Source organism: Macaca nemestrina, chromosome 13 (assembly GCF_043159975.1).
Source record: "Macaca nemestrina isolate mMacNem1 chromosome 13, mMacNem.hap1, whole genome shotgun sequence".
In the NCBI taxonomy this organism is placed as follows: domain Eukaryota; kingdom Metazoa; phylum Chordata; class Mammalia; order Primates; family Cercopithecidae; genus Macaca; species Macaca nemestrina.
The window spans coordinates 117,376,031-117,389,312 of NC_092137.1; the positions used below are offsets into that span (position 1 = coordinate 117,376,031).

General features: G+C 46.9%; 1 protein-coding gene across 3 annotated transcripts in view; it reads left to right on the forward strand.

The window, feature by feature from the left end:
- The first annotated feature begins 2,852 nt into the window (after positions 1-2,852).
- Positions 2,853-13,282, forward strand: part of LOC105490112 (cellular repressor of E1A stimulated genes 2) — an 81,247-nt gene continuing 70,817 nt past the window's right edge. For all 3 annotated transcript variants that reach the window (XM_024795505.2, XM_011755426.2, XM_011755427.2), the window contains exons 1-2: positions 2,853-3,321; positions 6,946-7,115. In XM_024795505.2, coding sequence (XP_024651273.2) covers positions 2,881-3,321; positions 6,946-7,115 — 611 coding nt within the window. In that variant the 5' untranslated portion in view covers positions 2,853-2,880. The remainder of the gene's footprint in view (positions 3,322-6,945; positions 7,116-13,282) is intronic.

Below are 13,282 nucleotides of genomic sequence, written 5' to 3' on the forward strand. Positions count from 1 at the left end.
AGGGGAGGAGAATGAATCAGAGAAGTAGGAGAGCACTACCAGGCAGGGCCAATGCCCCCTTGAAGTTAATGGCCATAAATCTGAAGTGATTAAGGAACTTAAAATCATATATATACTCTAGATATACACTGTATATATATTTAAAATCATATATACACTATATATGTCATATATACTATATATAAATCATATATACTATATACGTGATTTATATATATACACACACTTCAAATTTGTAGCCATTAACTAAATTTTATATACATATGATTTAAGTCCCTTAATCTCTTCTATATATATAGAATATATAATATATTGATAAAAGAAAGGCAACACAAGTGCAAAGGCATCCCATATTCATGAATTAGAAGACATAATTTTGTTAAACTGTTCATACTACCCAAAGGAATCTACAAATTCAATTCAATTCCTATCAAAATCCACTTAGTGACTGGGTGCAGAGGCTCACACCTCAGAAGGCCAGGGTGGGAGGATCATTTGAGTCCAGGAGTTCAAGACCAGCCTGGACAACATAGCAAGACCCCTTTTCTAAATAAATAAATAAAAATTAGCCAGGTATGATGGCATGTGCCTATCTATAGTCCCAGCTACTCCAGAGGCCAAGGAGAGAGGATCGCTTGAGCACAGAAGTTTGAGGTTACAGTGAGCTATGATCATTACCACTTCACTCCAGCTTGGGCAAAAGAGTAAGACTCTGTCTCTACAACAAACAAACAAGAAAGAATTAAACAAACAGACAAAAAAACCTGCAATGATATCACCTTACACCCATTAGAATGGCCATTATAAAACAATAACAACAGGTGTTGGTGAGAAGGTGGATACATTAGAACTCTTGTGCACCATTGGCAGGAATATAAAATAGTGCAGCCGTTTTGGGAAACAGTATGGAGGTTCGTTAAAAGTAAACTATCTTGTGATTCAGCAATCACACTTATGGGTATTACCCAAAAGAATTCAAGACAGGATCTCAAAGAGGTATTTACACTCTAACATTTATTTCAGTAGTATTCACAATAACTAAGGCAGAAACAACCTAAATGTCCATCAATATGAATGGATGAAGAAAATGCGGGCCCGATGCAGTGGCTCACATCTGTAATCCTAGCACTTTGGGAGGCTGAAGTCACAGAATTGCTTGAGCTCAGGAGTTTGATATCAGCTTGGGCAACATAGTGAGAACTCATCTCTACAAAAAATAAAAATGAGCCAACAGGCATGGTGGTGTGCCTGTAATACCAGCTACTGAGGAGGCTGAGGACGGGGAACCACTTGAATCCAGGCAATCCAGGCTGCAGTGAGTCATGATCGTGCCACCGTACTCCAGCCTGGGTGACAGAGCAAGACTCCAAAAGAAATAAAGAGAGAAAAAGAGAGAGAGAGAGAGAAGAAAGAAAGAGAAAGAAAGAAAAGAAAGAAAGAAAAGAAAGAAAGAGAAAGAAAGAGAAAGAAAGAAAGAAAGAAAAAGAAAGGAAAGAAAGAAAAAAAGAAAGAAAGAAAAGAGAAAAAGGAAGGAAGGAAGAAAGGAAGAAAGAAAGAGAAAGAAAAAGAGGAGAGGAGAGGAAAGGAAAAGAAAACAGCCAAAAGCCTGCAATATTCCTCCACATTTTTCCTTTCCAGGGCTTGGACCGCAGTTCTGGTGACCTGGAATGAGGGGCTTGGCCAAAGTGGTATTTGTGCATGTGGCCTCAGCCAGTTTGTTTCAGCTTAAATGCAAATAACTTGATTCTGCAGTTAGATGAACTGGCTGCGATGCCCTCCTGACACAGCAAAGTGTAAGAAGGGCTATCGTCCTTGCAGAGAAAGAGAATGGGCATCAGATGGAATTGGTGCTAATCTTACCTCCATCATTTATTCAGTTTTCTCCTCTAATAAGATGATGGTAACGATCCTTACCTTGTGTCTAGTTAACTAAATACAGTCAGCCCTTCGTATCTGTGGGTTCCCAACCAACCACAGACTGAAAATATTTGAAGAAAAAAACAAAAGCTGGACGCAGTGGTTCACACCTGTAATCCCAGCACTTTTGGAGACCGAGGCAGGAGGATCACCTGAGCCTGGGAAGTTGAGGCTGCAGTAAGCTGTGATTGTGCCGCTGCACTCCAGCCTGGGAGGACAGAGCAAGACTCTTCATCAGAAAAATACAAAATAAAAAAGGGTGATTGCATCTGTACTGAACATATACTGGCTTTCTTTCTGGTCCTATTACCTGATAAATAGAGTAAACAACAATTTACATAGTATTTACATTGTATTAGGCATTTTACAAGCAATTTAGATATCAAAGGAGGCTGCGCATGGGTTTTATGCAAATGCTGCACCGTTTTTTATAAGGGACTTGAGCATCTCTGGATTTTGGTATCCACGGGGGTCCTGTAACCATACCCCTCAGATACCAGGGGACTACTGTATCGCGTTTCCTCCATGCCACGCACCGTTCTAAGCCTCTTCAAATATTAATCGTTCAACCGTCCCATCCATCATCCTTAAGAGGTAGATATTATCTTTGTCAGCTAATGAAGGAAATGGGCACAGAGAGTTTAAGTGGCTTGGCAGGTCTCACAGCTGTTGAGCAGAGGTGTGTATGGAGCCGGGATTTGAACGCGCACCCTCTGCGGAACCTGTGCCATCCTGCAGGACACGAACTCATCCCGGGACCTGGCGCGCGAGGGGGACTCCGCAGGATGCGCGGCGTGTGCGTGGAACCTGGTCTTCCGCGAGCCTGGACTTTTGAGCCAGGCGCGCGGCTGCAGGGATTCGCCGGGACTCGCGGCTGCAGGGATCCGCCGCAGGGGGGCGCTGCCGGGCTCCCCGGCACTAGCGCTGCTGGCGGCCCCCGCGGCCGGGCGTGCAGCCTGCAAGATGTCCGTGCGCCGCAGCCGGCGCCCGGCGCGGCCGGGGACCCGCCTCTCCTGGCTGCTGTGCTGCAGCGCCCTGCTGTCCCCAGCCGCGGGCTACGTGATCGTGAGCTCCGTGTCCTGGGCCGTCACCAACGAGGTGGACGAGGAGCTGGACAGCGCCTCCACTGAGGAGGCTATGCCCGCCCTGCTGGAGGACTCGGGCAGCATCTGGCAGCAGAGCTTCCCCGCCTCGGCTCACAAGGAGGACGCGCACCTGCGGCCCCGGGCGGGCGCCGCCCGCGCCAGGCAGCCCCCCGCGCCGCCCGGGATGTTCTCCTACCGGCGCGAGGGCGGCCAGGCGGCCGGTGCGCCCCCGGGCCCTAGACTGCTCGCGGCCACCGCCCGCTCCCTGGCCCACGCCAGCGCCTCGGGCTGCCTGGCCACCGTGTCCGCCCACGAGAAGGTAAGCGCCCGGCGGGGAGCGCGAGGGGGCCTGGCATTCAGGCGGCGGCGGGAGACGGGGACGGGGACGTGCTTGCGACCGCTCGGGATTGGGATCCGGGTCCACCAGACGTGCCCGGTGCGCTGGCTGGATGGGACCCTCGACACTGTACGTGATGGAAGGCGATGGTGCCTCCGTGAGCCTGGCGAAGTCGGGGGGGAGGGTCGGAGAGGGACATGGATAATCAGGCTTCCTGCCAGCTAGAGTTGGGTACCCAATCCCCACCTTGAGATGGCCAGGCAGGGAGACGGACACCTAACCTGCGTCTGACCGAGACCTGGACCAAAACAGCCAGAGCAGCCTTTGGAATTGCAGAGTAGGCGGGGACAGCCCTTCCCAGCGCAGGGCACAAATTCATAGACTCGAACTCCCCATCACCTTGTGACCTGAAGCTGAAGTGGGGATGGGGAGAGAGACAGCACCAGGGCTTCGATGGAAATCTGCATTTAAGAAAATGGAGTTCAAGGTTTTTTTTTTTTCTGGAAAGGAGGCTTATTATGCAAAGTGGGTAAATGCTGGAATGAGCTATTCGCTGCACTTTTAATTGTTCAGTTCGCAAATGCTTTACTCACTTGTCAGACATGATTCCACCTAGAATGACATGGATAAGTAATGCAGATGTAACTTCCATGCCTTCAGAAGGCTTTTAGGGGTGTTAAGAGAGATGAAAGAGCTACAAAGCAGTAATGTGAACTCCTATTTACTTCCTACAAGAAATAATATTTTATAGAATGCATAGGACATTGGCCAGGTTCTTGCCCCAGCTCTGGGTCTCACCAAGACTGTGGCCAAGTCACTGGCTTCTCTTCTTTGCTTTCCTCATCTGTAAAATTAGGTGGTTAACCAGGCAGTTGTTAAGGCCCTTTTTTGCTTAAAAACTACCTAAATGGCAACTTTATTTCAAGACCAAAGAGGCAATGGTCTTAACCTCTTCAGTGTCAAATGCAGATCCAGTTGGATATTCTCAACACCCAAATGATTTTTCACAGCTGTGTCTTGCACTCCTAAGACACATCTTAAAGACATAGACCGGGCACGGTGGCTCAAGCCTATAATCCCAGCACTTTGGGAGGCCGAGACGGGCTGATCACGAGGTCAGGAGATCGAGACCATCCTGGCTAATACGGTGAAACCCCGTCTCTACTAAAAAATACAAAAAACTAGCCAGGGGAGGTGGCGGGCGCCTGTAGTCCCAGCTACTTGGGAGGCTGAGGCAGGAGAATGGCCTGAACCCCGGGAGGCGGAGCTTGCAGTGAGCCGAGATCCGGCCACTGCACTCCAGCCTGGGCGACAGAGCGAGACTCCGTCTCACAAAAAAAAAAAAGAAAAAAAAGACATAAAGGTTAAAGATGACACTGATCTTAGTTGAAAACACAAATCTTTTCAAGAGATTAAAAGTCTAGTGCCAATGTATTAGAGATATTTTGACTTTCAACAGTGCTTCTCTTAGCTTTGTTAGGAGTTCCTCTTTCTAATCCTTATTGACATTTGATTAAAACAATAAATTCAGAAAGTACTTACAATGCCATGTATGCAAAGCATGACTCTGGGCAGCTATGACAAACTGAAAACAGGATATATGAACAAAGTTATATTACCATTTTAGAAGATTCCTTAACATTTCATGTTCCTAAAAAATTAAAGCTCCGCCTTTTATAATTCTACACACCATTATCATGCGACGTTCCAAGGCCAAAGACAACCCCTGAATTCTGAGCTAAGTAACAACAAGGTGCACTTTGTTAGGGATAAAATCATGGAAAATTGGGTTGCTTGACGGGCAGGATTTGGGAAAACCTCAGCACTAAATATTTTTTTTGGCCGGGCATGGTGGCTCACACCTGTAATCCCAGCACTTTGGGAGGCCGAGGCAGGCAGATCACTTGAGGTCATGAGTACAAGACCAGCCTGGCTAACATGGTGAAACTCTGTCTCTACTAAAAATACAACAATTAGCCAGGCGTGGTGGCACACGCCTGTAATCCCAGCAACTTGGGAGGCTGAGGCAAAAGAGTCGCTTAACCCAGGAGATGGAGGCTGTGGTGAGCCAAAATCATGCCACTGAATGCCAGCCTGGGCAATAAAGTGAGACTCTGTCTCAAAAAATAATAATAATAATAAAATAAATAAATATTTTTGTTTATATCTGCAGTCACAGAAACATGATATACCACCTGTCTTAGTCCATTTGTATTGCTGTAAACAAATAGCGGAGGCTGGGTAATTTATGAAGAAAAGAAGTGTATTTGGCTCACAGTTCTGCATGCTTTTCAGAAAGCATGGCGTAGCATGTGCTTCTGAGGAGGCCTCAGGCTGCTTCCACTCATGATGGAAGGTGAAGAGGAGCCGGTGTGTGCAGAGATCACATGGCACGAAAGAAAGCAAGAGAGAGGGGAAGGTGCCAGGCTCTTTTTATTTTTATTTATTTATTTGATAGATGGGGTCTGGCTCTGTCACCCAGGCTGGAATGCAGTGGTGCGATCATAGCTCACTGCTGCCTCAAACTCCTGGGCTCAAGCAACCCTGCTGCCTCAGCCTTTCAAGTAAGTGGCACTACAGATGTATGCCACCAGGCCAAGCTAATTTTTTGAAAAACTTTTTATAGAGATGGGGGTCTCACCATCTTGCCCAGGCTGATCTTCAACTGTTGGGCTCCCAAAGTGCTGGGATTACAGGGTGAGTCCCTATGCCCAGTTGGCACCAGACTTTTTTAAACCTTCTCTCAGGACTCTCAAGGAAACCAACAGAGGGACAATTCACTCAGTACCTCGAGGAGGGCACCAAGCCCATGAGGGATCCACCCCCATGACCCAAACCCTTCCCACTGGGCCTCCCCTCCAACACTGGGGATCAGAATTTAACATGAGATTTGGAGGGACAGATATCCAAACTATAGCTCCACCCTTCTCCCACCCTACTGGGTGATCATGAAGAAAAATTGGCGTATCGTGTTTCTGTGACTTCCTTTATGCAAAAAGGGTAACAGATCAATTTCTCATAACTTGCTGAGTCATACAATGAAATATTATTGATTACAATAAAAAACGCAGCTAATAAATCAGAAAGTGATGTAGCCCTAAAAGAAACAATAATAGAAAGTTCCTGAAGTCCAAAGAGCAGGCAAGAGGTTAAAGACTTAAACATCCTCCCTAAAGTTGCTAAAAGCTTGGGAGAGGCAGTTAACCTTGGGAGTTAAGGCAGTGCGGCTGTAACAGGCAGCTTGAGGAAAAGGCTTAGCGCCACCCCCCATAAATGTCATTGTCTCTCCCCAAAAGAACATGAAATTTAATGAAGTGAATATATTTGCCATGCACAGGCAGCTTCAAGAAGAATCCTTTCACCACCCTTCCAAATAGGATGCCACTGCTAAGCATCTCCTATGGAGAAATTCTAGGGCCACCACGGAGTGAATTGGGCAGACAGGGGACCACCTTACCTTGATTTACTACCTGTCAGAGCCACTGTGATGCCATGATCCCGCCTCATCCCTGGTGTTGTATTTCCTAGCCAGAGGCACAAGCTAAGCTCCCAGATCAAGTCAAGCCACAGCTCTGCACTGAAAAAGCCTTTTCTGGTGTTTGTTAGATCCAAGGACTGCCGTTTGGGAGCTGCCTGCCCATCAGTGATGGCCCCTTCAACAACAGCACTGGGATTCCTTTCTTCTACATGACGGCCAAGGACCCCGTGGTGGCTGATCTGATGAAGAACCCCACGGCCTCGCTGATGCTGCCAGAATCAGAAGGGGAGTTCTGCAGGTAGACGACGGTTTTGCCCTCACTCGCGTGGGTCCTGGGAAGTTTTTGACAGAGTTGGGGCTAGGTTTCTCTCTGGGTCACATGACTTTAACAGAACTCTGAGATGCACATCGATGTTCACCCTTGAAATCAGAGAAATTAGAATTCCACCACTCGCCAAGCAGTGTGATTTGTAGCAAGTTAGTTAATCTTTGGGAGCCTCAGTTTCTTCATCTGTAAAGTGGGAATAATAATCTTTGCCTGCGAGGGTTATTGCAAGTGTTGGAAATAGGTGCAAAATGCTCTGTGCAACACTGGCAGGAGTCCAGACAACTCCTGTTGTTATGGAAAAGGGGGAGGGCGGGAGTGAGGGTTGGTAAAGGAAGAGCCAGTAGTTCATCTCCCCATCACAGTCATGCAACACAGAGTCTGTATATTGTCTTTCCAACTTATTTATATCCTGTCCCCAGATATATGTGCAATAAACAGCCAGCATTTTTTAATTCACTTTTTCAAAAACTCTCTGAAAGAAAATGCTTCTAAAGACATTTAAGCACTAACAGATCATTAACCCAAGCCCCTTTATGAGAATTCAAAATGCAGAGCCTGAACTCGCATCCTCCCTGGGGGTAAATGTCTGCGTGGAGCTGGTGTGGAGGCTACATGTGAGATCCCCTTACCCTTCCCAGAGGAGTGGCAAATGCCCAGGATGGCCTGGGGTGAGCCCTTTAACCTCCAGGACCTTAGTCACTCCACCTAAATGTAGTGATGCTTTAGAAAATCAACAGGCCTCATTCCATCTGTGAAATTCTATTATTCTTTATGCACAGCACAGAAAACATAATAACCAAACAACGTATTAGTTCTTACAGAGGCTAATCAAAGCAACTATATAATGCAAGATGCATCCTGGATAAGCCATTGTTTCCCCTCAGCCACGACAGACCATGTGGAGACACTTCAGCTGACCCTGTGCCCCACCAGGTTAAGGCAAGAAGCCAGGAAAAGAAACATTTCCTTTCTCATGGAATATTCTCCCTGTTCTTGGTCAGTCAAGCTTGCTGTTACTAGAAGTATATTTCCGGGATATCTTTCTTGTCTTTTTTCTTTTTTCTTTTTTTTTTTTTTTTTTTTGAGACAGAGTTTCGCTCTTGTTTCCCAGGCTGGAGTACAGTGGCATGATCTCAGCTCACTGCAACCTTGAACCTCTGCCTCCCAGGTTCAAGCAATTCTCCCTGCCTCAGCCTCCCAAGTAGCTGGGATTACAGGTGTCCACCACCATACCTGGCTAATTTTTGTGTTTTTAGTAAGACAGGGTTTTGCCATGTTGGCCAGGCTGGTCTCGAACTCCTGACCTCAGGTGATCCACCCGCCTCGGCCTTCCAATCCAGGATACCTTTCTAAGCTTCCCAGGCTTTCCTCATTCACGTATCCTGAAAGCAGTCGTGCTGGAGCGTGTGGCTCCCAGAACCCAGAGCACAGCTGTTCCCGGGACAGGCAACAGAATATATACCTGGGACAAAGCTGTGGCAGCACTCCAGCCCGGGGAGGATTTGTCAACTGGCAACCCCCAGGCAGATGGCAGCAGGAGCTGGGGCTAGGAGCAGTGAGTAATCTGACTTAGGAGAGGTCCTCACAGGGGACAGGGTCTCAGGGTGACTTCCTTCCGCCCCTGGGGAAGACTTGCCTGCACGGCCTAGAGCCACGTATGCGGACTTTCTTCATGGCAGGCCACATGTGGGACGTGCAAACACCTGCGCAGCCCCCTGGCTAACTGGGTGAGGCAGCTCATGGCTGGAGGTGAGCACCCCGGGGCCAAGGGCAAGAGCATCTCCGCACACCTGTTACTCTGGCCTGGGAGAGGAAGGATGAGATATACTCATGGGTACCCCTCAGTTTATGTCTTCTCATAAAACTGTTTCTCAGAACTGCTATGCCCCCGACACTGTCTTAAGTTTCTGAAGTATTGAAATATGATGTAAATAAATGCCTACGAAACGAAGTTTTGATTAGTAAGCCTCACACTTCAATGCAAAGCTTACGAAGCAATGGGGCTTTTGTCACCCTGGGGCCCACGACTTCCCCTAATCAGCGTAAGCCCAGATGTGACTCAGCTGTGTGAGGTTCACATTCCAAGTGGAGCATTACGTCTTAGGTTTCACCTTCAGAAAAGATCTTGGTAATATTGAACACAGGGACTTAACAAGTCAAAGCCATGTGGCTGGCATTGAAAAAGAGAATCCAGAGCCCCGAATAAACAAGCCAAGCAAGGGGCTCCTAGGGCCACCGGAGCATAGCGAGGCATCTGGTAGAAGTGTCCGCAGCTACCGAACACCTGGGTAGAGTTTTGAAGGACAGCCTGGCAAGGTACCAGCAGGGCGCCCCTCCTGCCTGACCCTGGGCCTGAAGAGGTCGCCAGCAAAGGCAGAGCTTGTCCTCAGGTGCTTCAGAGCTTCACACCATCTCCCACAGGAGCAGGAGATTCAAGAAAGCACACCCATGTCTTATGATAATAACGAAAGGTCAAGGCCACCTGATCCTCTCAGCTTCAGAAGCTCATACTCAGAACAGTGAAAACTGCCTTCCATCCTGTGCATGGAAAACTTGCAACAGCAATATTTTTTGTTTTTGTTTTTTTGAGATGGAGTCTCACTGTGTCGTCAGGCTGGAGTGCAGTGGTGCAATCTCAGCTCACTGCAATCTCCAACTCCCTGGTTCAAGTGATTCTCCTGCCTCAGCCTCCCGAGTAGCTGGGATTACAGGCACCTGCAACCGTGCCAAGCTAATTTTTGTATTTTTTTTTTTTAGTAGGGATGGGGTTTCAGCAGGTTGGTCAGGCTGGTCTTGAACTCGTGACCTCAGGTGATCAGCCTGCCTCAGCCTCCCAAAGTGCTGGGATTACAGGCATTAGCCACCGCACCCGGCCTGCAACAGCATTTTTAACCAACCTGTGTGGTGCCTTCTGGGTGCTCCTATTCCCCTGCTAGTTTGTGCAGCCGGGGAGGGCGTGAGTCATCCCTGTTTCATCCCAAGGGGGAAGACAAAGTCAGAACTGGGCTTTACTGGACCATAAAGCAAGTCTTGAGAGGGAGGAAGTTGGGGGGCCACTGACTTCTGAGGAAGGAAAGGGGGTGCCTTCGTGGCCGTTTCCTACAGCCTACTGGGCATCCCTGGGAGAGGGGGCATTTCAGCTGCAAGCCTGCCTCTGCGTTCATCAGGTTAGCCCGGGTTACTGCAGACTCTGCACCAGCATGGGCTGGTGAGCGCCATCTGCACCAAGGACACATCCCGGGAGCAAGAAGCCTCCAACAACTGGGGCAAGAACAACTCAGGCTTAGGGAGGGAGGAATGCAGGTCTGAGACTATTGCGAGGACGGGCTACTTTCAGAGCTCCCTTTGGTGCCAAACAATTGTATCTGTAATGTGTACATGTTTAATAAGCAGATACATAAATGGAAAAATAGATTATACATAGATACTAGATTGATGATTGATGATAGATAGATGGATAAATAGATAAAGGATGGATGGATGGATGAATTGATAGATGATAGATGAATAGATGGATGATGGATAGATGGATGGATAGATGATAGATGGATGGATGGATAGATAGGTAGGTAGGTAGATAGACAGATAGACAGACAGACAGACAGACAGACAGACCGATCGATCGATCGATCGATCGATCGATCGATAGATAGATAGATAGAAGCTTCCACACATTCAACTCTTCTCTATTCAAAAGAGCAAATATTACAGTTGTCCCTACTTAGTCTCCCCAATCCACTCTTCATCACTTTGAATTCATCCTCAACCCAGCAGCTGGGGTACTCTCTTAAAATCCAAATCAGATCCTGAGGAAAAGCAACAGAATTTTTAATATGACCTGGGAGGCCCTTCATGGCCAGGGGCCCGCCTCCCTCTCAGAATAAATAATAGTGTCTGCCTCTTTACTGATTGACTTAATATTTGATTTACACCTAGTTTTATCAAATTAAAAGCATCAACCTGATAGCTTGTTGTAGTCAAAGCTGGTGTATGTTCTTTGGCATGGAGTTTAGAAAATTCTTTTCCATTAGCAATCCCCGCATGTAGGTTGACGAGTCATGTCACTCAAAAATGAAATTTCGATCCATTAACGGGCCTTAAAGATAAAGTTAGATCCAAGTCGAAGTAGGTGAAGGACATTGAGTGTCCATGGTCCCAAGAGTCTCAGGAAATTTAATGAAGAAAATGCCCAACAGATGTAATTTCCTTAACCACAGCCGTGAGAAGCCAATATCTTGAGAATGATGAAAGCAATGAACATCTCTTCATATTTTACAGCTTTCTAGGGAACTTAAAGAGTTTTTAAATGAATGTGTCAAGTTCAGCCTGGGCTAATTCATCCCACCTAGTTAGGGATTTTTGCCAGATCTTCTCATTGCCCTGATCCACAGGTCCCTGAACTTTCCCTAAAATGTCACAGTAAAGTTCCTAGATTTAATTGGACGCAGTTGTCCTGACTGCTGCCCCAGGGCATAATGATTGGGTGTTATTCCAGGGCATAATAATTGGGCATTATTGACCTGCCCTTCTTTTTGGAGGAGATAATATGAAAAATGAGTCTGACTGGATGATAAGTAGAATGTGACTTTCAGCTGGAAAAGTACTAGGTTGGTGATTTCTCTTTTTTTTTTTTTTTTTTTTTGAGACGGAGTCTCACTCTATTGCCCAGGGTAGAGTGCAGTGGCACAATCTCGGCTCACTGCAACTTCTGCTGCCCGGGTTCAAGCGATTCTCCTGCCTCAGCCTCCTGAGTACCTGGGATTACAGGCACCCACCACTGTGCCCAGCTAATTTTTGTAGTTTTAGTAGAGACAGGGTTTCACCATCTTGGCCAGGCTGGTCTTGAACTTCTGACCTTGTGATCCCCCCGCCTCGGCCTCCCAAAGTGCTGCACCCAGCTAGGTTGGTGATTTCTGTGGAACAAAGTTGCTGGGCTAGAATGAAATACCCTGCCGGTTCAGCGTGTCACTTTTCCCACTGGCATGATGAAGAGGGGAGGGGAGGATATCTGAGGGCCCTCTGGCTCCATGGCTGAGTGAAGGTAGGCTACTCCAAGAATGGTGAAGATGGAATAGATGAGCACCGTCATCACGGCTGATACATATTTGGTATATAGATTTCTACATAGACTGTTATAAAGTGCGAACTCCTGCAAATTTAGAGAAGAGTGACTTTCAACTTCTTGAAGGGCAAGAATGAGAGGGACGTATTATTGACCTGGATAGCTTTGCCCCTCGCCTAGGACCTCTTAGGGAAGGAGCGCCGGAGTGATGCTAACACTGCTTTACAATAATGACGTTTAAGCAGGTCTTATATGCATTTCCTGGGTTTCCAGTGAAGGCTACTAAGAACTGTGATTTAGGCCCAGGATGGCTTAGCTCATTTGTAAAACGAAGGCAAAATTAGAGTCTGACAGAAAGACAAATCCTGCATGATTTCACCTATATGTGGAATCTAAAGAAGTCGACTCATAGAAGCAGACCGCAGAATGGTGGTTCCCAGGGACCAGGCGAGAGCGGGGAATGGGGAAATGTCGATTACAGGTGCCGACTTTCAGTTAGAAGACAAACACGTTCTGAGGATCTCATGTGCAGCATGGGCTGGGTGTGTGAATTCATTTGATCGTGGCTCTGATCACACAATATGTACGTACATCAAATCATCACGTTGCATATGTTGAATATATTCAATCTTTATGTGACAATTAAATATTTTTAGAACGTTAAAAGATTAGGCTAGAAAGCCGTGAAAGGAAGGTGGTTTTTCCACTTGTCAGGCATCATACTCATACAAGCCAGAGCCTACAAACATGCCTTGCCTAGTAATTGTTTGTTTATTTAAAGTCTGTTTTATCCAATTATTCTGTTTACTCCTGGGTGCTGTGATGCCTTCATTTAATTAATGAGATGAATTAGGGGTGGGAATCTATTTCCCAGCTCAGGTTAAAATGGCAAATGGAGAATAAAAGTCTAGTTTAAAAGAGTCACTGGCAATCAACAACGCCCTCTCCTCTTCGTTTCCTTCTCCCTCAGTGACATAAGCATGGACACGTGCCCCTTGACTAAATGAATTTATGCTCAGCCAAGAAACCTACTTTATGAAAATTCAATAAATATTGATGGACAGAGAAAGGCCAC